A 19,908-nucleotide genomic window follows, 5' to 3' on the forward strand; every position below is an offset into this window, starting at 1 on the left:
TGTGCCGAGCTCTTTACCAAGGGGTTGGGATTGTTAGTCCCAGTTATTGAAGTACAGCCTTACCGGCAGGAACACCCTCCACCCCCCGCCCCCAGTGCTGGGACCCAAGCAGAAACGGTTGAGCAGAGTCCTCAGGGGCCCTGGGACCTCGTAGGACGCACATCACTACCCCTCCCGGAAGAGATGGCATCCAACTAATATTAAAGGATGGTTCCATCAAAGAAGAAAAGTGTCCTTGGCAGAGAGAATGACGTCTGTGAAATTGTGGAAGGTGCACACTGAAAGTAATTCAGCCTGTCTAGAGTGTGGTGTGTCTGAATGAGGGTGTGAGTCCGGCTAGACACTGTCTGGGAGAGAGCTGGATGATGGCAGAGGCTAGAGTGAGTTGCGCCTGGAAAGGGCTTAGATTTCGTCTTGTCCATGATGGGGAGCCATGAAAGGGAATTTAAGTCAGAGGACTGAGTAGTGTGAGGTACCACACAGGGTGGGCTGCCCCGCAAGGCCTGGGACTTGTCTCGGAGACTGGAGGTGATTCATACCCCTGGATTGAGCATTCTTGGGGTGGTCGAACTCCAATCGGCTGGAATCCGTTTGATTGCTGCCACACCAGGACACCTTTCCAGTCAGAGCAGTCAGAGCAGAAACTTTCAGCACAGTTAATATCTATACACACTACAAGACTAGGGAGCACTTATGAGATACCAGGTCATTTCTTACATAAATAATTTCATTGAAAATCCTGAGGAAAAGAAATAGCACCCTACGAGATAGGTTCTAATCTTCCCATTTCACAGATGAAAACACTGAAGCACAGTGAGTTTAACTAACTTTCCTGGGTCCCTCTGCTGCTAAGCAGCACAGTAGACTGACATCTTTTGCACTAGTCCAGCTTGGTGAGCTCTTCTGCTCCACTCAAAAGCCCCTCCACCCAGGCACTATTGGCTTGAAATCCAGCCTCCATCCCTTGCACCCCCTATTTTAGGTTCAAAGCCAACTACTCAAGGTCTTTTTAGGTATTTATGTTAGTGTTGATTCAACTGCTATAGGTTTGTTCATGTATTTAATTAAATGAATTTATTTTATATTTAGTCAGAACATGATTTTCTGGCCTTTAGCCTGGTGGGTGAGGTATAAGAAGGCAGTGCTCTTAAGGTGGGGTTGTTCCTGGTGAGTGGCTGGAACCCACTGTGCATATTTGTATCACTTGAGACTGAGACCTGGAATAGTTTGAGGAAGGATAATAAAAGACCTCCCTCACCTCATAGGGTGAGGTGCTGTAATCTAGCCCAGAAGTGTGGCCAGAATCTTCTAGCCCTCTGTATAAGAACAGAACAGATAGCTTAACTATAGCACCTCACTGGCCACTAGCACAATCTCAGTTTCTGGACAGTTCCCCCTGTGGATCCCCTGGCTGTCTGGCCAAAGGTGCCTCTGGGGCACCAGGCTGCTGATTTGCAGAGGCCTCTTGCCTTGGAAGATGGTCTAGACATAAACTCCTAAAATGTCTCCCCAGACCTTGCTATTCCCATCTGTTTCAGTTGGCTACTTTCTCTATCTGCTTCCATTTTACCTTCTACCTGTAGCATGGCTCTGCCCCTGCCCACCCCCCCACCCCCCACCCCCCACCATGCTGCTGAAACAGAGAGGTGTGCAGGGCTAGATTATGATGGCTCTGAAAGCCACACAGCAGTGTCACCAAAAACATTTGTATCATTTGGTATACTAAGCACTTACCCCAGGTCCTGTTACCAACTATATGACCACAGTATATTTGTTGAATATGACCTTCACTTGCCAGGTGAATAAATAGACCAACATTACGTGACAAAAATTTAGAACCTGGGGGCCCTTCCGTTTCAGGACTAGAGTAGCCCCAGGAACTTAGACCATGATACCTCTAGTTGCAAACTCCCAAGTTTGTTTGAAAGAAAAGCACCAAAGTCATTTGAGATGAGTTCATATAGAATATATTTCACTCTTTAAAAATAAAACTTTCAGCATAGCTAAAATCTATACAAACTACAAAAATAAACATCTTCATATAAATAATTTACGTGGTAGAAGGAGGGCAGATACAGACGGCCTACTCAGGAGTTACCAAGCAGTGGGGGGCCAGGACTAGCAAAGGGTACTAGAGGATCCCCCAGGCTTGGCCTGCGAGGGGCCAGTAGCACATGGGAGGGCGGGGAGAAAAGGGATGAACCGCAGCCTGAGGTGCTGGCTTCTACCCCCACGCAGAAAGGCACAAACACAGAACCAGGTGTGCAAGGCTGTTCTCCCAGCCCAGAGGGTGCTGGTTTTGCATGGGTATCAGGGAGGTCTGTGATGGCTGAGGCAGGAAAGGGAACGCAGGCAGACAGCAGCAGCAGGGCTCTCCAGGTGTCTGTCCTGCATTCAATAACCCACCCACTGCTTCCCAGTGACTTCATGTGACCCAAGCAGGGTCTCCATGTTTCAGGTGCTCTATCACCCAGTGGCTGGGCATGGTCCCCTAGAACTGAGGTTGTTGGAGCCGCTGGCAGCTGGTGTGGCAACAGGGGACCAAGTGGGTTCATCAGAGGCTGGGTGGATGTAGGCACCAGGCAGTGGGGGTGGGTGGAGGGCCACTGTCATGGAGGTAGTCACTCTGGCAAAGCTCTGGGGCAGGGTGGGGGACAACCCCCACCTGAGTCCTCCTTCCCGTGGAGCTGGAGGGCTGAGGACCTCTGGGCTCTCCTTGTATATCTGTACCACCTGGGGGAGACACCACTCCCAGTGAGCCCAGGGGTACCAGGACCTCAGTCCCCTTCAGCAGCTCACTGGTGCATCACTCTGATTGTTGGGAAGTTGTGGCCCTTGTTGGCTTCCAGCAGCAAATAAGAGCTGACAAGGGACAGGATGTCAAGGCCTGGGACGAACTCTGCACGTTGCTCTTGACCCTAAACACTAAGGTGGGTCCCATAAAGTAGCCAGAAAAGTTGAGGGACAGGGGCATGGTGTTTGGGCAAAGGGAGAGGCTGCCACCTTTGGTTGACCTCAGGGGGAGGGTCCTTGTGAGTTGAGCCCTGTCTTTTGGCCAATGAGATTTTGTCCTGGCTCCGTCTCTTCCCTTGCCTATCCCACCCCATCCCCTGGGCTGGAAGCAGGGGGAGGGTATGGTCACCTCTGGTGGGGGGCCCAGGATGGACAGCAGCACAGGCAGCAGCATGAGCCCATGGAGGAGGCCCAGGAGTGTGAGCACTGTCAGCACCACGAAAAAGTACCTGTGTGGAGGTAAGTGGTCAGCCTGGGTAGCCCCTGTGGCCAGTACAGGCAGGCCCTACCTCCTTGCCCCATGCCTCCCCTACCTTATGATGAAGTCAAAGTTCGAACCAGCAAGCATAAGCAGACCCAGCAATGTGGAGACGGCCCCATCGGTCACCGGAGCAAATGTGTGCTCTAGGGCACAGGCAGCCCGCAGGTTCCGGCTACCCTGGGTGGTCAGGAAGCCCTGGGGGAGAAAGGAGGCCCTATAGCTGCTCATTGGCCAGCCATGCCCTCAACTTCTCATCTGTCCCTAGGGCTCACAGGTCAGGTAAACTGAGCTCCTGGAAACTATCCAGGAAGTATGCATGGGTCTATTTATTTATTTTTGCATGAGTCTATTTAAGTAACACTGTATACATACGTCTGGTGAGACACAGAGATGTCTAAAATCGTTGGCAAACAGAGCCTGTCACCTGTTTTTGTAAATAAAGTTTAGTTGAAACACCGCCACGCCCACTCATTTACATATATCTATGGCTGCTTTAGTGCTACCTCTGCAGAACTTCTACAGAGACACTGTGACCTGCCAAGCCTAAAATATTTCCTGTCTGGCTCTTTACAGAAAGTTTGCTGATCCTGGGTCCAGACGGATGGACACCAAATGGTCACAGTTACTTGTTTGGATGGGATTTCAGAGGATTTCTAATTCTTTCTTTGTACCTCTCTGCGTGCTGACTTTTCCCTCCTTCAAGGTTCTTATATATTGTTCTTACAATCAGAATAATAACAGGGCTATTATGGTGGAAAAAAGGGAGCTGTCTGTGGGGTCTAACCACAGCTGGTCTGTGGCCCCCCACCTCTGCTCCCACTCCTCCTCTGCCAGAGAACACAGAGCTTTGGGAGAGGCTGAGCCTATCTCACTTCTACCATCTTTTTCTTGGAAGAATCCTTCATTTGCCCCACATTGCCATCCAGCTACCACCCCCCATTTCTCTGATCCCTTCACGGTAAAGCCATCCAAAAGAATTGTTGGTTCCTGTTTTCTCACTTTCCATTCTGTCCCTACTTTGGTCAGGCCTTTGTCCCATCCTCTCTGCTGAAATGACTGCTTATTTCGTTGTTTACATGTTTATTGTTTATCTCTACCCTTTAGAATATAAGCTCCTTGAAGGTAAAGGCTGTCTGTACTGATATTATATCCCCAACTCTTCTTGTAAGTTGGTTTGTGTGTGTATGTATGTATGTATGTATGTAATCTCTATACCCAGTGTGGGGTTCAAACTCACATCCCTGAGATCAAGAGTCCCATGCTGTATGGACTGAGCCAGCCAGGCGCCCCTGTATCCCCAATTTTTTTTTTTTTTTGCGTCCAAACAAGGCTTTGAAACCAATCCTTAAATAGTATGCCTGACACTGAATCAGCTGGCCCACCCATCCCCCAGTGCCTGTGCTCACCAGAGCCACATGGACTGTGAACTCGACACCAATGCCTACAGAGGCCACCAGGATCACCACGGGGATGGCACTCAGTTTGATGCCCAGGAAACCCATGATGCCAAAGAGCTCCACAGTCATCATCGCCAGGACCAGTACCTGGGGAAGGCAGGGCTCACTCAGGCTCCTGGGAGAAGGGATGACGGGCTGGGCAGGACAGGGGTGGGGAGCCATGGGTCTCTCTTGCCCCATCCCTGAAAGGACTCACTATGAGACCAGCTGTCCAGGGATTGAGCAGCAGCAGGGCACAGACGAGGAAAGTGCATACCAGCAGGATGCAGATAGCCAGCAAAAAGTAGCGCCGCAGGCCCAGATACTGCTCCCAGAAGAGGAAGGGGGAGCCACTGGGGTAGGCACGCACCCCAGCCCGGCCTGCCTCGGTGCACGCTGCTCGGGCCCCCTCAATGGCCTCCACGAAGTCCGCAGTCTTCTGGAGGCCATGCAGTAGGAAGGGGAACTGGGCAAATTCCAGGGGCTGGGCCGCCGGGACTGTGGAGGGTAGGGAGCAGCAGGGAGAGGAGGGGTGGCCAGTGAGCACAAGGAGGAGAGGGCAGGGCCTTAGGATAGGGCCTGTGTGGGCCCAGGCTGAGGCTCTTGTTGGGCTTCCCCCCAGACTCACTGCGAAGGTTCTCCCCCGTAGTGTCATACTTGTCGTGCAGCCACTCGGGAGGTGGGGGGTAGAAGTTGGCCTGTGAGGCTGCCAGGCCCAGTGGGTCACTGCTTACCCACATGGTCAGCCCCACGTAGAAGAGTTCGGGTGGGATCAGCCCCTCCTTATCTACTAGCTTCCTTGTGGTCAACTGCAGAGGCAGAGAGAGCTGAAGGCCTGGGCCCGTAAGGCCTAGAGCCTCTCTGTGCTTCCTGACCCTTCCAGCCCCCTTCCAACCTGGCTGAAATCCAGAGGCTCTTGGGCATCCCCGGTCTGGATGAGCAGCTTGTAGGCCAGGGCCCCATCCTCAGAGCCATTGCGGCACGAGTGGCGGGTAATGCGCCCAGAAGCCCAGTCCTGGTCAAACGCGGCCTGGATTCCTAGGGGAGAACAAGGTAGGGTACAGTCAGCCTGCAGCCCTGGGGGCTTCTGCCCGCAGCAGCACCCCTTTCAGTTTCCTTGCCTCTTACCCTGTAGCCAGTTGCGGTAATAGTGCAGCCAGGTGCGGGGCGCCTGGGTGGCAGGCGGGGGCAGCACGGCCTTGAGAGAACTGAAGCGCTGGTGCAGATCAAAGAGGGCGCGTTGGGAGTGGGCGTAGTCAAAGCCACCCTGTGTCACCAGGGCCACCTCGTACAGGGAGAAGTACCTGAGCTGGGCGCTCAGGAAGGCATGCTCCTTGGTGCCCCGAGGCACCACATCTGTCAGGGCCAGCCCATCCTGCACCAAGGTTGCTCCGTAGAGGCTCAGGCCCAGAAGAGCCCCAAAGAGCACCAGCACCATGGCCTGTGGGAAATGGCAACTAAGCTGGAGGCCCAGGGATGTGCCCCAGCCCTCAGGAGGTGGCATGGGCCGCCTACCCTTCTTGGGGCCCAGAGACACTTAAGTCTCTGTGCTGGTGCACCCCAGCTTCTCCAGGCCTAGAGTCTTACCTTGCTGTGTGACTGGAGCAGCAAGGGTGCGAAATGATAGCGGGCGAAATGAGCGAGATTCCAGCGGGCACAGGGCAGGGAATTGCAGGTTGCCTTTTGCCTTGTCCCCTCCTCTTGGCCTAGAAGGTCCCGTGTGGACCCTCCTGGGCTGAAGAGCTCAGAGCCCAGTGGGTCAGAAGGTGGGGGCACCAAGTGGGCCCGGGGAGGCAGGATGGTGACGACATGCTGGCTGCTAGCTTCACAGTGGGCAAAGGCTTGAACTGTGGCAGTCAGGTGGGCAATGCCCACTGGTACTGTCCTATCCCCTAGTTCCTGGGGCAGAATCTGAATCACGCGGGCAGAGCAGGGGCTGGAAGAGGCAGAGAGTGGGGGTGGCAGGTCTGTGGAAATGCTGGTGGGGGGACAGGAAGTGATGGGGCCCGAGGAGATGAGGCCTGGTGGGGTGGGGATGCAGGGACGGTACCTGGAGAAACAGCAGAGCACGTCGAGGCGCTGGCAGTGGCGCCGATGCAGGTCTAGGCTGAGGACCGCCGGGAAGACAAGCATCACGGCTGCAAAGTTGCAGCCAACCACTATGGCCGCCTGGGGGATGGACAAGAGGGACACAAAGGCTGAAGAAGCATGCCCCCGCTTCATGCTCACCCTGAGCCTGGGCCCTGTTCCTGAGGCCTCACCTGCAAAGAGAAGGCCCGCAGTGCAGGGATGGGAACTAGGGCAGCCATGAAGAAGGCAACCATGTGGTTGATGGATGTGAGTGCGACGCTGGTACCTGTGCGCCGCAGACACTCGCCTGTGCGCTCCTGCCAGGACAGGGGAGGAGCCATGGGTCTTCAAGGTAGAGCGAAGGGGAAGCTTGGGAGCTTGGGATGGCAGAGGAGGGACAATAACCACACGGCAGCTAACAGGTATTGAGTACCGTACACGTGTCATGCACACTGTTCTAAGCACTCAACCTGAGTTATCACCAATCCTCACAACAACCCTCACGACACCAGCACTATTATTACCCCCGTTTACAGATGAGGAAAACTGAGGCACAGACAGGTTAATTACCAGCCCAAGGCCACCTAAGCCAAGAGGCTCTTAACCCTATGCTAAACCGCTTCAGATGAGCCCAGGCTGGAGAACGAGGCCTCACCTGGAGAGGGGTGCCAGGTGGAGCCTCTGTGAAGGCATGTGCCAGCAGGAATATGTCATCCACACCGATGCCCAGTGCCAAGAAGGGCAGCACCTGGAGGGGCACAGGGGTGGGCAGCTGGAGGAACTGAGGAGCCTGGACTGTGGACCCCAAGTGTGCCCTGTAGTCCTGGTGTACCTGGGTAGTGGCAGCGTTGAAGGCGATGCCAAGCAGGGCACAGAGCCCAAGGCCCGAGGCCACTGCCAGGGCTACCAGCAGCACCCCTGCAAGGCCTACAGCACCCTGGGACTGGGCACAGTCCCAGCGCAGCATCGTCACACAGGCATAGGCTAGCTGTGGGGAAGGAGGGCACAGTCTTGGAAAGCAGCTTCCTGGCTGAGCACCGGGCAGAGGGTGGGGTAAGGTGCCGGGAGCAGGACCCACCATGAGCAGATAGCCTCCCACCACACGGGCAGCACTGACTTCAGAGAAAGCGTGCAGGATGTCATCCAGGGTGGTGGAGGAGAAGGCGTGGATCTGCTGGGATGAATTCTGAGGCAGGGCCTCCTGGGCCAGCTGGAGAGACAGGGTGGATCTGAGGGGCAGGAGGAGGGAGCGGCCTCAGGGCGCCGCCCTTGCCCTTCTGCACACCGACCTGCACAAAGCGCCGCTGCCAGGCCCTCAGCACTGTGCCAGCCTGCTCCTCGCTCCAGCCGATGTCGTGTGTCTGGTAGTCGCCTCGGAAGTGCTCATACAGCTGGCGGGGACTCATCAGCAAGAAGGTGCTCTGTAGGGCTTCTGCCCTGGTGAGGGGTAGAGGAGAGTTGGGGGGCAGAGCTGGCCTGAACGCCCAGCAGGAGCTGTACAGGGGGGTTTTGCCAGAGCCGCCTAGAATCAGAGTGTGGATTCCCATGCCTGGGGCCCCCTTACCAGGCCCCATGAAGGCCCTACCTTAGCAGCTGTCCTTGGGCGTCTCTGGCCATGCCCCCCAGCAGCAGTTCCTCCTGCCAGTGCATGAACTTGTGGGAGAAGCCATGGCAGCCACCGTTCAACTCCTGAGCCACATTGGGAGCCTAGAGGGGGACAGGAGGGGGGTTTATTATTCAAGGCTCTGGCTCTGGGTAACTCAGGGTCCCTGGGCTGGAACCATGCCTGCCATGGGGTTCCATAGCCTGAAGTGTAGATAAGTATTCTCCTGAGTTTCTTGCCTACTCTGAGTCTCTTGCCTAATAGTGAACAGCTATTATCCTGCAGAGAGGAGGCCACAAGAGGGAGAAGAGGCCTGGAAATAGGCTTCTGGGAAGCGCTGGAGTAACTTTGGTGGGTTTTGGAAAAAGGTTCACATTCACAGGGCCACAGAGACACTCAGGAAACTAGGTATGATACTTGTGGTTAGCTAATTGGTCCTCAGTTTCTCTGTACAAATCTATTTTGATGAAGTCCAGGTTTTCTGGGCTTAGAAAAGGACCAAGGGATTCATATACCACTTGAAGGTCCCTTAGGAGAACCGAATGGAAAGGGTATTCAGGTATCTAGCCCAGTGAGGGCAGGGTAACGATGTCCAGAAAATGGGAGACAGAGCACAATCTGCTCTCTCAGAACATATGAGGAGGGAAAAGGGAAGAAAAATAGCCTTTCCCTGGCAAACCCGGCTGGAACCCACCTGCTTGCTGTGATGGTTAGGGGCAGTAGGTGGGCAGTGGAGGTCATCAGGGTGCAGACAGGGCCGCCCCACATAGGCCTGGCCCACCTGTGCCTTGTCTAACAGCTCCCGGAAGCCCTCAAGGGAGGCAAAAGGGCCCAGCTCCTTGAGCAGCTGCTCTGGATCCAGGTTGGTCCACTGGATGTCAGGACGACCACTGAGGGGAGAGCCCATGGTTGGTGAGGATAAAGGATCAATTCCCTCCCTCCAAAATGCTGCTAGGGGACCCCTGCTGTACCCTACCCTCCTCCTAGCTGTTCATTTGTCCCTCCATATGAAGGGTGTGCAATGTTGAGCCTCCCAGAGCTCCCAGGCTACACCAGCTTACCAGGTTGCTGCAGTGAGATGGAGGACAGATAGTACTTAATACATGGACAAGGCCAAGAAAAAGCCCCACTGAGTCCCTTCCCAGGCATCTATCTTTGGTTCTAATACATAACCATATGAGCACCTGCCTGTAACAGGTTTTCTTTTTAGTCTGGCAACAGCTTAGCTGATACCTAGTTAACTCTCCCGTGCAAAGTCTCTTTCTGGGGATCTTTTTTTCTCCATTCAGATCTTTGTTCTGTTTTGTCTAAATAAGGCCAGTTTGCCTTTCCTTCAGAGGAAAGGAGAAGGGGGATGTGGAGAGAGCCCTGGGGCAGTCTGGCCCTGGCCTGACAGGTAGTTTAGGCCCTTAGTAAGGTTTTGATTATCATCTTTACTCCCACCCTCTCTTCTGCTGGGAAAGTCCCGGCCTAGGAAGCAGGGCCTGGGAGCAGCTGTGGTGGCACTCACGGCAAGTAGGCAGAGCCCCCTTGGAGTTTGGCTCCCTCCCAGAAGCAGTCGAGGGGGGTGAGGATCACGCACGGAAACAGCTTCTCAATCATCTGCCAGGGACATCCCAGGCCACATCAGTCCTGTCCCTGGGCTCCTTTCTCCACAATCTCTGTAGAATGCCCTCTGCAACCCCCTCCCCTCCCCTCCTGACTTTTAGCCTCCCCATCTCCGAGAACCTTCCCCTGCTGCAGAAAAGGTTCCACCTTGACCCCATCTCAAAGAACAGCTCAGGGTACTCACCCGCTCAATCATTCCATTTTCAATTAGCGGAATTCCTGACTTGTAGCAGATTTTATTCAAATCCCAGGACCTGGAATAGCCAGGGCACAAGAGATCAGCAGAAAAGGGAGATTCCCATGCCAGCTCTGCCACAGCATGCCTCACTCCCAGCTGCTCAGGGACTCAGCCAGACTCACTTTCCATAGAGTGATACTTGCACTTTACTGGCTGCAAGGGCTGCCTGGAGGTGGAGGCCCAGTGCCTCAGGCGTGAGGATGTTCTCCCCCTCCTGGTGTGGGGTCTGTATCAACATCTGGGAGGTGTATGCAGCCTCCTCCCCCAGCTTCTCCTTGGTGTAATGCAACTCCTGGCTCACCCGGCTGCCCACTGCCAGAGACAGAGAGAAAGCTGGGGAAAAGAGCTTTAGTGGATTGGAGCTCTGGGGAATGTGGGACCCTAGCCTGCTGAGGCTTCCCAGGAAAAGTGGGAGAAGTGCTCTGAAAGGAGCCCCTACTTTTCCCCTGATGGCCATTCTGACTCCACAGGCTCCTGGCCCTCTGGCTGGAATCTGGAGCTTTGCAGGGAAGTGAGAGACCTCAGTTGTATGGCTCTATGGAATTCTTGTGTTGTCTAAGATTTAAGCATGAATCAGGTTGGCTAGGTTTGGAGCAAATAACTTCAAAATGAGAGGTCAGTATGAGTTGAGTCGGGGCTGGGGTTTTGGAGGTATCCTGGTAAAGGAGCCCTCAGTCAGTCCCTCTCTGCTCTGGTAAGGAAGACAAGGAGGGACAAAAGGGACCAATAGAGAGGTTGCCATTGGGAGGGTCTTCTAAAAGAACAGATCTAGTGCTAGGACTGGTTCTTAGTTCAGGTTGTCCCAGGCAATGCTTTATAGCCATACATCTTTTTGCAAATTGTTCTGCCAAGAGGGTGGGGATGGAAGTGCCTGGTAATAATGGGCCCTGTGGTGGCACAGGTGAGAGGGAGGATCAGATAGTCTTTCAGTGTGATGCTGTCAACATACTGCTTCCACTCATGCAAGAAGTACCTGGAATCAGCTCACGTACCCTGGCAGAGGTGACAGCAACATGGACCAAGGGGAAGAAAACGTTCTCAGATCCCTTTCGCCAGTCTCACTGTCCAGGCAACAGGGAGACCCAGCGCCAGGCCTGCCTTAGTTTCCTTGATCTTGGCAACCCTCAAGTCCAGCATTGTACTGGCCACAGAGTCATGGTCTATAACTGGGGCCTAGCAGGGGAGGGGTGCTGTGAGGGGATATGGCCTGCCTGTGGTTTGGAGGAGGGCAAGGGCAAGTGCCAAATCACTCCTGAGGCTTTATGGACTTGGTCTGGGCTTAGGCCCAGTTCTGCTTCCACCTGTCCAGGACCTCTGCCTGTTGGTCATTGCCATTCCTGGGGCCCACATGTATATCTTCTCTGAGGCTCCAGCCCCATCGGTGATCATCGTGGTCCCCCATCTCTTTTTCTTTTTTGCTTTATTTAGACAGAGAGAGTGTGTGAGAGTGCCTATGTGCTCACATTGGGGCAGGGTGGGGGCATGCAGAGGGAGAGAAAGAATCCCAAGCAGGCTCCGCCCTGTCAGCATGGATCCCACCACCCTGGGATCATGACCTGAGCTGAATTTGAGTTGGATGCTTAACCCACTGAGCCACGCAGGTGTCCCTCCCAATCTCTTTTTCAAACCCATATAATCTCCTTACTCATGAGAGTCCCAAACCCTTAGTAGCAAGCCCCCAACACAGATTTGCCCATCTGCTCACATTTTCTCACTCAAATCACATTCCTGGCCCTCTCTCACGAATGTAGCCTCCCATAGCCATGCTGCCTGCTTCCACATATTTTTCTTCCTTTTCTGACTCTCCTTCCTCCCCAGGCCTGTACTGTACTACAGTGTTTATTTCACCAGGCTTAGGCCAAACCTGCTACAAGGAGGGACAGGAGGGGACAAAAATAAGCTCTTCATAGTAAGTGAGTTTGCTGAGGGGAGGGAGGCACAGGAGAAGGAAGGAACCCAGAGAGGGCTATCAAGAAAGCAAGAGAGGGGTGCCTGGGTGGCTCAGTCCATCCAACTTTTGGTTTCGGCTCCAGGTCATGATCTCACAGTTTGTGAGTTCTAGCCCTGTATCGGACTCTGTGCTGACAGCGTGGAGCCTGCTTGGGATTCTCTCTCTCTCTCTCTCTCTCTCTCTCTCTCTCTCTCCCCCTCTCCCTCTCCCTCTCTCTCTGCCCCTCCCCTGCTCACTTACTCTTTCTCAAATAAACTTAAAAAAAAAAAAAAAGAGGGGCGCCTGGGTGGCTCAGTTGGTTGAGCGTCCGACTTCAGCTCAGGTCACGATCTCACGGTCTGAGAGTTCGAGCCCCGCGTCGGGCTCTGGGCTGATGGCTCAGAGCCTGGAGCCTGCTTCCGATTCTGTGTCTCCCTTTCTCTGCCCCTCCCCCGTTCATGCTCTGTCTCTCTCTGTCTCAAAAATAAAATAAATGTTAAAAAAAAATTAAAAAAAAAAAAAAGAAAGCAAGAGAAATACTGGCAATGTAAAGCATAACATCAAAGAAAATAAGGAATCCTAAGAAAAAATGAGGAAAAGCAAAAGGTAAACTTCTGCTGACAACAATGATGATGATAGACATGAGGACAGATGAACTGGGATGTATTGTGTGGGCAAGAAGAGACAGCAGGTGGAAGGGAGAGCCTGGAAACTCTGTACAGACCTAGGTTTGAGCCTTGGCTCTGACACTTAGTCTGTGCTTTGGGAAAATTACTTAGTCTCTCTGACCCTCAGTTTCCTCATCTGTCAAGTGGGGACAATGCCTACCTTGGTAGAATTAGAATCAATGCAGGCAAAGCACTAACTGCCCAACACATAGCAGGTACAGACAAGGAATTGTTATTTAATAGCTGCCGGGAGAGAGACTGTGGGACTCTCCCAAATGGGAGAGAGACTGTGGGAAAAACGAGAAAGAACTTGGAGTAACAAAGATTGAATGGGGAGGAAGTAGGAGAAAAGGTGAAGGAGATGTTAAAATCAAGTCTGTTGAATGCTTTTGTGCCTTTACAAAAGAGAGAATATAACTGGTTAGCCAGCATGGAAAAAGAACCCACCTTATATGTAATCCTATAAGTGTGAATTAAAACAACAGTAAATTACTGTCTATCAAACTAGCAAAAATAAAAAAAAAAAATTGATAGCACTCATTGCTGGCTTACAGGAGTGGACTCTTCCTACCACCAAAGTGTAATTTGGTATGATATTTGGGGGAAAGCAATATTGTAATATGTATCAGACCCTGAGAAATGTTCGTAATCCTTGGTCCAGAAATTCTCCATGCAAGGGCCTATAAGCAAAGACATAGGCTTTCTTGGAGTTAACTGGGAGCCATGGTAGCTTTTGAGCAGAGAAGTGAAATGACCTTTTTCATCACTGAACAATACATTCTGGAGCTGAACTGTGAATGAATAGGAATTGGCCAGGGAAGAAGGTCAGGAAAAGGCATTCTGGGCCAAGTTATGTGTAGGGAACTATCAAAGACTCAGCATTGCTGAGTGAAGGAGAGACAATGCTAGAGAAGAAATCAAGTTAGGTTGCGAGGGCCTAGAATGTGTGCTAAGGAACTGGATTCTGGAGTCTCCCCAGACCCTAACAGAAAGTGGTGGAAGGACTCTAAGCAGGGGATGGACTTGGCCAGATTTATATACACCACAGGAGGGCAGTGTAGAGGCAGAGTTGAAGGTGAGGCTTGCAGAAGATTGGTCACTTCTCTAACAGACTTTGATTTTGTTGGCCATTCTCTGAAAGGCCCAGTGATTCAGGGCAGCTGGATCCCTCCCCAGCCTCAGGGGGGTGGAATTTGATCAGTTAATCACAGTAATTCCATTGTCTTTGCCAAGTGAAGGGTTTAGGCATATGAAGCTACACAGTTCTTGCCAAAGTGACCAAATGAGAAGTCAGCTGGGGGGCTTCTGGTAAAATTTCCCCCACTTCCAAAATTTCCCCCAGACAGGACGGGATGACGTCCCTTTTCTGACACTGCAATAGCCACTTGGGACAAGGAGGTGGTAAGCCTGAGGACAAAAGGCCAACATGCTGAACAAGGCAGAGGAGAAGACAGGAAGAACCTGTGTCCTTACTGATGTCCTTAGGTTTTGAATTAACCATCCTGGAACTTCTCTACTGTGTACTACCAGATTTCTTGTTACAGGGATAATAAATCAATCTTCTTCCTTCCTTCCTCCACCCTCCTTTCCTTTTTTTTTCTCTTTCACGTGGCTAAAAGCATATCAAATGATACAATCAGGAGTGCACTACCAGAGACTGAGAAAGGCCTCATCTAGAGCAATGGCCACATGGGTGGAAAGGAAGAGTCTGTTATGAGAAAGGTTAACAAAGAAGAATTTGCTGGCTTAGTAACCAGTTAGGTAAGGAAGAAGAACTGAGGCTGACTCCCAAAGTTTCAGCCTTGGGTCTTTGAATGGATAGTCGTTCCACCAATTGATATGTTGCATCCTGCCTTCTAGATAGAATGGCTACATGTTCCTTCTTTTCAGGGATAGCTCCAATTTCAAACCATCTCTCTCACTGTTCCTGTAAGTATTGGTTGGGCTATGTGTTGTGTTTTTTTATTTTAGAGATCAATCTATCTCTGGGCCTTTTAGCTTTAAAGTTGATCAGGAAGGACAAGTTATTTTCCAAGTCTCTCACCATGGCAAAATTGTAAGGGACCCTGAACTCTGGTCCAGAACTCTGATAGCCAGTGAGTGTCCTGCTTCTTTCTTTGCTTCCTGTATTAGCAAAACAGGAAAGGAATAGAGAAATACTCTTCAGTCCTCACCTTGATCAGCTCCTCATTGCCTAGGGCATTGCTGGGAGAAGCCTCAACTATAGATGTACAGAGACAAGATCAGGTCAGGATCATTGCTTTGACCTCACCCCCAGCTCTAGCTGATGTAGGACACAGCAGGATTCTGAAATAAAGGAAAAAGCCCTAGGAATTGGATACCACCCTCTAATATCACCCTTCCACAAACAGCATAAAAAATCTGGTGGGATCTAGCTTGTCCTGTGCTGGAGTAATAGGAGAGAAGATAAGGAACAGGAACATGGAGGTTCAAGCAGTGTTTAGATGGGAAAGCTCTGGGAAATGGAGAAAGAGGAAGAGGGGAGAGACAGCTTCTATTGTAACAGGAAATCCAACAGTCATTTGGGACCACCCAGGCAGCAGTGGTGTGTGGGTGGGGGTATGTGTATGTGCGTGTATGCACATGTGTGTTCTGGGGCTGGGGGCAGGCAGGCAGGCACAGAGAAACATCTGCTCTGGACCCCAGGGCTGGCCTAGAGTGTATATGTATGTGTGAGCCTGCAGAGGGCTGGGGCAGGGTGGGGATGGGGTGTGGGAGCCCAACAGGCAGGCGGGCAGGCTCCAAGAAACATCTGCTGTGCATCCTAGGGCTTGCCAGTGTTTGAAATAACTCAAGGGTGTGAGACTCTAACCTGGCCCTGCCTTTGGGTGTGGGCCAGGCCTGGGGGAGGTTTGGGGGAGGCCACAAATGCAAATTTCCCAGGAAAGACCAGGTAAGAGTTTGACTCTATTGAAGGGCTAACATATGAAACCAGGCCTCAGGAAAGAAGAGTTATGCCAAAATTATTAATAAGAAACCATCTTTATCTAATGCTTCCATTAGGAAGTGAGGATTTGGTTGCATCTGACTCCACTGCTGCCTCAAAGTGCAGACCCTGTGCCGCTTTTTCCCACTAATTGCAGGGGGCCTAGGTGCATGGGACCTCTCCATGGAGGCTTGCCAGATGATTTACTCAGTTTCCCCTACCCAGTTCTAATTTTCCAGATTCTCCTGGTTAGGTGTGATCTCTCCTTGCCTTCTCTTATTCAATGTAATCACATTCTGCTCTACATTATATTGCATCCTAACACATATTTTACTTTCCTTGCTACTGAAAGATGGGTCTTAGTTTGGTTGCCTTTACAAACCCTGCCATGCCATAAAAAATACACATAAAAAGTTGGCAATAATTGCTAAATAAACACACATGCTCACAGATAACTATTCTATATACCTATCCACAGGACTCCATCATCTGCAGATGTCCATTTACAGGTGTGGGAGGGAGCACTGCTCCCAGACGCCCAGGCTTTGGCAGACAGGTACCCCTTCCAGACCCAGAGCCAAGCCCACTAGAACTCAGTAGTCAGCTCCTCACGCTGTTCTTGTCTTAGGCTCACCATATCCAAGCAGCTATGACTAGTGTCCACAACTCACCTTCCACCCAGAGCTGTTCTAGGTCTGTCTCAATGATGGCCACACGGAGACCCAGTGCCAGGGCTCCAAAGGCCAACAGGCCCAGGAAGAGCACTTTGCCACAGTGTCTCTGGATCCCGCAGCCCAGAGAGAAGAGCAGGCCCTGGAAGTAAGCACGAAGCCAGAGCGGAGCCTTTAGGCTCCCAGCTAGGATCTGGGATGGAAAGAGAAGGGTCAGCCAGGCATTACTGCAACAATGCATGAAATCCTTCCTTTTTCTCCTTATGTACACCCTCTGCCCAAGCCCTAGCTTCTTGCTTTCTGGATGCAGGACAGGTAGGATCTACAGAGACACAGGCCCAAACTTGGAAAAGATTTAACTCTATTCCCTGACACCCACCCAATACACCCCCAAGGAAGGCACAGACCCCTTTTCTGAGAGTAGAATACATATACATACATCTTTTTTCAGGTGGACAGAGGTGAAACCCAGACACACTCTCACCGGCCAGATGTTGAGGAGACACAGAAAGGCACACACACCCTTAAGGGGTGGGCAATAACACCCTGCACTTTAGAGACATCACACCTTGCTGAGTGACAGACCTGGGGTCTCTAGACCTGGTCCCAATCTTTCTAACCCGTTTCCACTCCACTCACCTGGGGTGATGCGGCTCGAGCTGGGGGTGTATAGACAGGGGGCAGCTCCTGGAGTGGCGGCGGCCGAGCCATGCTGGCGGGGATGGGGGGCGTGGGCGCCCCCAACTCGCGTTATCTGGGATTCTCCATAGGCTGGCCTGGTACCCCTGTACTGCGGGGCCCGGCGTCGGGACTCAGTGGGGCCGCTTAGACGCGGCGTGGGTGAGGGGTGGGATGCTGGTGAGCAGCGGCGGCTGTGAGGGGGATGAGCGCAAGGAGATGCGGGTGCCGGAGTCAGTCCCGCGTTCAGGCAGAGCTACCGGCCCGCGACAAGCCGCGCGGCAAGAGGTGGAGAACGCAGTGAGGAGGAGGCGTCCTTAGCCCCAGAAAAAGGGAGAGGGCCGGGACGACGCCCTCCCATTGGCTGAGGGATCCGTAAATTACTCGGAGCCGCGCGGCCGGATCTGCTGCTAGGCAACGGCGCCGCGGGTGGGGGCGGGGCAGGAGACCACCCAGGCAGGGCCACCCCACGCCTTGCTACCCCAGCCGCCTGCGGGGCCCTGGGGGAGAAGCAGGGAGGGAGATCCCGAGGACGCACGGCGCTGGCCAAGTATGAGCTAGGACACGCCAGTGCTGAGAAAGGGTATCTGCTGACTGACCCGCCAAGACCCAAAGACTCCTTTTCGCTCTTTTCTGCCTCCACACTTGCCCCTTTCAGTCCACTCTCCACTGAAGCCAGAGTTATCTCTCTAAAATGCAAATTTGATGATTGCTCTAGAACACAAAGCCCTTTTGGAGCGCGGAGCCCTGCATGATCTAACTAAAGCCTCTCTCATAGTTCCTTCACACCCACCCGATGTTCTTTCCAGCCCTACAGAGTTACATGTAATTTCCTAAAGGCACCATGCTATTCCAGGCGTTTCTGCCTTTGTACGTGTTGTGGCCTTGTTGTCTTGGCAGACAACCTTCAAAACAACATGAATCGGTCATCTCTCTTTGAAGTCTTCCTTGATTCGCACTTCTGCCTGATGTAGTTGCTTCTTTCATTGTGCTCCTTATAACTAGACAATAAGTAGGTGCTCAATTGTTGAGTGAATCACTGCGAGTTGGAGAAACCAGGGTGGAAAGGACTGGAAACGGAATCGTTCCTTTATTAAGCTTTCATCAACTATCCTGAGTACCGTTTCTGCCAGGTTTCTGAATGATTAACCCTGAGTGGCAGAGGAGGGTAAAATCGATATTCTAACATGTAAAGTTTGGAAAAGAGAAAAATAATCTCCAATAAACTCATTAACACAACCACTACTCTCTCCCGCCAATTTCTTGGTCAGTTCTTCCAGACTTGTTTATCATTACATCATTAACATTACATTGTTACTACATAGTCTTTGTATCAATTATTTGGAGAATGTCCTTAGGACAGATTCCCAGAAGTGAGGGTGTTGGGTCAAAAAGCATGAACATTTTTATGGCTCTTGCTACACATTGCCAAACTGCTTTTTGAAAACGTGTCAATTAACATTATTTCCAGAGCCTCAGTCCTGGGGAAAGGGAAATTTCAGACTGAGGGGATGAACCACCTAACTGGTTTGCCACATCTGTTGGTCCATTCTTCCAGCAAAATGCCAGTGGAGGAATCAATACATGTATGATGCTGTTGGCCAAGTAGTAACTATGCATTAAAAAGCAGCATATGTGCATAGCACTTTCTTCTTCCCTGTTATCCTCTTGTGGATAAAGAAAGTGTATGGAAGATGGTGGAATAGGAGGATCCAAGAAAATGTATCCTCAGGAATTCTCTGGATATAGAAATAGTCTCTAAACTAGCTGTATGGGCCCCTGGATTGCTCTTGGGGCAACAGCTGAGTATGGCTGGGTACTCAAGCAGAAAGGCTCTGTTGTAAGTAGCTCTTGAGACTTTCTTCCTTCTTACCAGACTCCACAAGACATAAAGTCCATAGAGAAAGATTTGTAATTGCCTGGGCCTTGGGACTCTGCTTCCACCACAGGCCCACCATTGCTAACAACTGTGGTGAAGTCCAGCATTTCTGTGGATGCTTCCAGGGCAGGGCTTGCCTGCTGGGAGAATTTCTTGCCAAACTCCAAAGACCAATGTGGGAGAAACTGGTCTGCAGTTCTAACCATTCCAACTCAGGGCCTAGTGCCCTCTGGCTGCTCCAAGCTCCAAGATGACCTTTCTTTTCCCCAACAAAGTGATTTCCTGAGTGCAGCTGAGCTCAATCAGAGCAACCTAAAGCCATAGACCCCAGGGAACAGGAAGGGAAGTAGAAACTCATCTTTTTTACGCTACAAGAAGCCTGCTTCACTGTGGAACAGCCTGGTTCAGTGTCACTTCCACTGGGCCTGGAAATGTGTTTTGGATTAAAACCAGAGAAATTCCCCAAAGAATAACAAAAGAGAAAAGCCATTTAATTAAATTCATTATCACCAAGGAGTAAATCTAATTACTGACTGAGACAACATCCTTTAAGGTCTGTTATGTGTCCACCCCTTTGCTAAGTTCTAGGGTTGCAGGGTACCTGCTTTTTAGAAGTTCATAGTCTAAGAGGGAGCACAGAGACCACAGGGGAAAACACTGTGAGCTGGAATACTCAGGGAGGTTTAACTTGGATTGGATGGGAGAGGTGGGAAGATGACCAAATTGAAAAGGAGAAGACATGGTTCAAGGTCTGGATCTATCATTTACTGCTTATGAGATCTTGGGCAAGTCACATAATCTCTGACATTGACATAAGAATTAAATAATATATGTGGCTGACAAGCAGTGTAGGTAGGGTCCATGTAGGAGGAACTAGGTTAGACCTTCTTTCCTTGGCATTCTCCC

At 51.6% G+C, this 19,908-nt stretch overlaps 1 protein-coding gene across 6 annotated transcripts; it reads right to left on the reverse strand.

The window, feature by feature from the left end:
• Positions 1-1,951: 1,951 nt before the first annotated feature.
• Positions 1,952-17,398, reverse strand: PTCH2 (patched 2). 6 transcript variants are annotated; one of them, XM_015535407.2, is made up of 22 exons: positions 17,085-17,398; positions 16,446-16,638; positions 10,352-10,541; positions 10,176-10,245; positions 9,894-9,985; positions 9,078-9,273; positions 8,366-8,487; positions 8,070-8,217; positions 7,859-7,990; positions 7,613-7,768; positions 7,436-7,528; positions 6,972-7,097; positions 6,761-6,879; positions 6,298-6,646; positions 5,839-6,151; positions 5,606-5,748; positions 5,339-5,519; positions 4,928-5,208; positions 4,681-4,818; positions 3,327-3,469; positions 3,143-3,242; positions 1,952-2,733 (listed from the first exon to the last, which is right to left on the reverse strand). In XM_015535407.2, exons 1-22 carry the CDS (start codon positions 17,154-17,156, stop codon positions 2,467-2,469), a joined length of 3,624 nt encoding a protein of 1,207 aa, XP_015390893.2. In that variant the 5' UTR covers positions 17,157-17,398; the 3' UTR covers positions 1,952-2,466. The 6 variants fall into 6 exon arrangements, with proteins under 6 accessions (XP_015390893.2, XP_042852850.1, XP_042852851.1 ...); XM_042996916.1 differs by having other exon boundaries at positions 6,298-6,879; XM_042996917.1 differs by having other exon boundaries at positions 2,642-2,862; positions 5,339-5,537; positions 7,436-7,768.
• Between the last annotated feature and the right edge of the window lie 2,510 nt (positions 17,399-19,908).

Source organism: Panthera tigris, chromosome C1 (assembly GCF_018350195.1).
Source record: "Panthera tigris isolate Pti1 chromosome C1, P.tigris_Pti1_mat1.1, whole genome shotgun sequence".
NCBI classification, from domain to species: domain Eukaryota; kingdom Metazoa; phylum Chordata; class Mammalia; order Carnivora; family Felidae; genus Panthera; species Panthera tigris.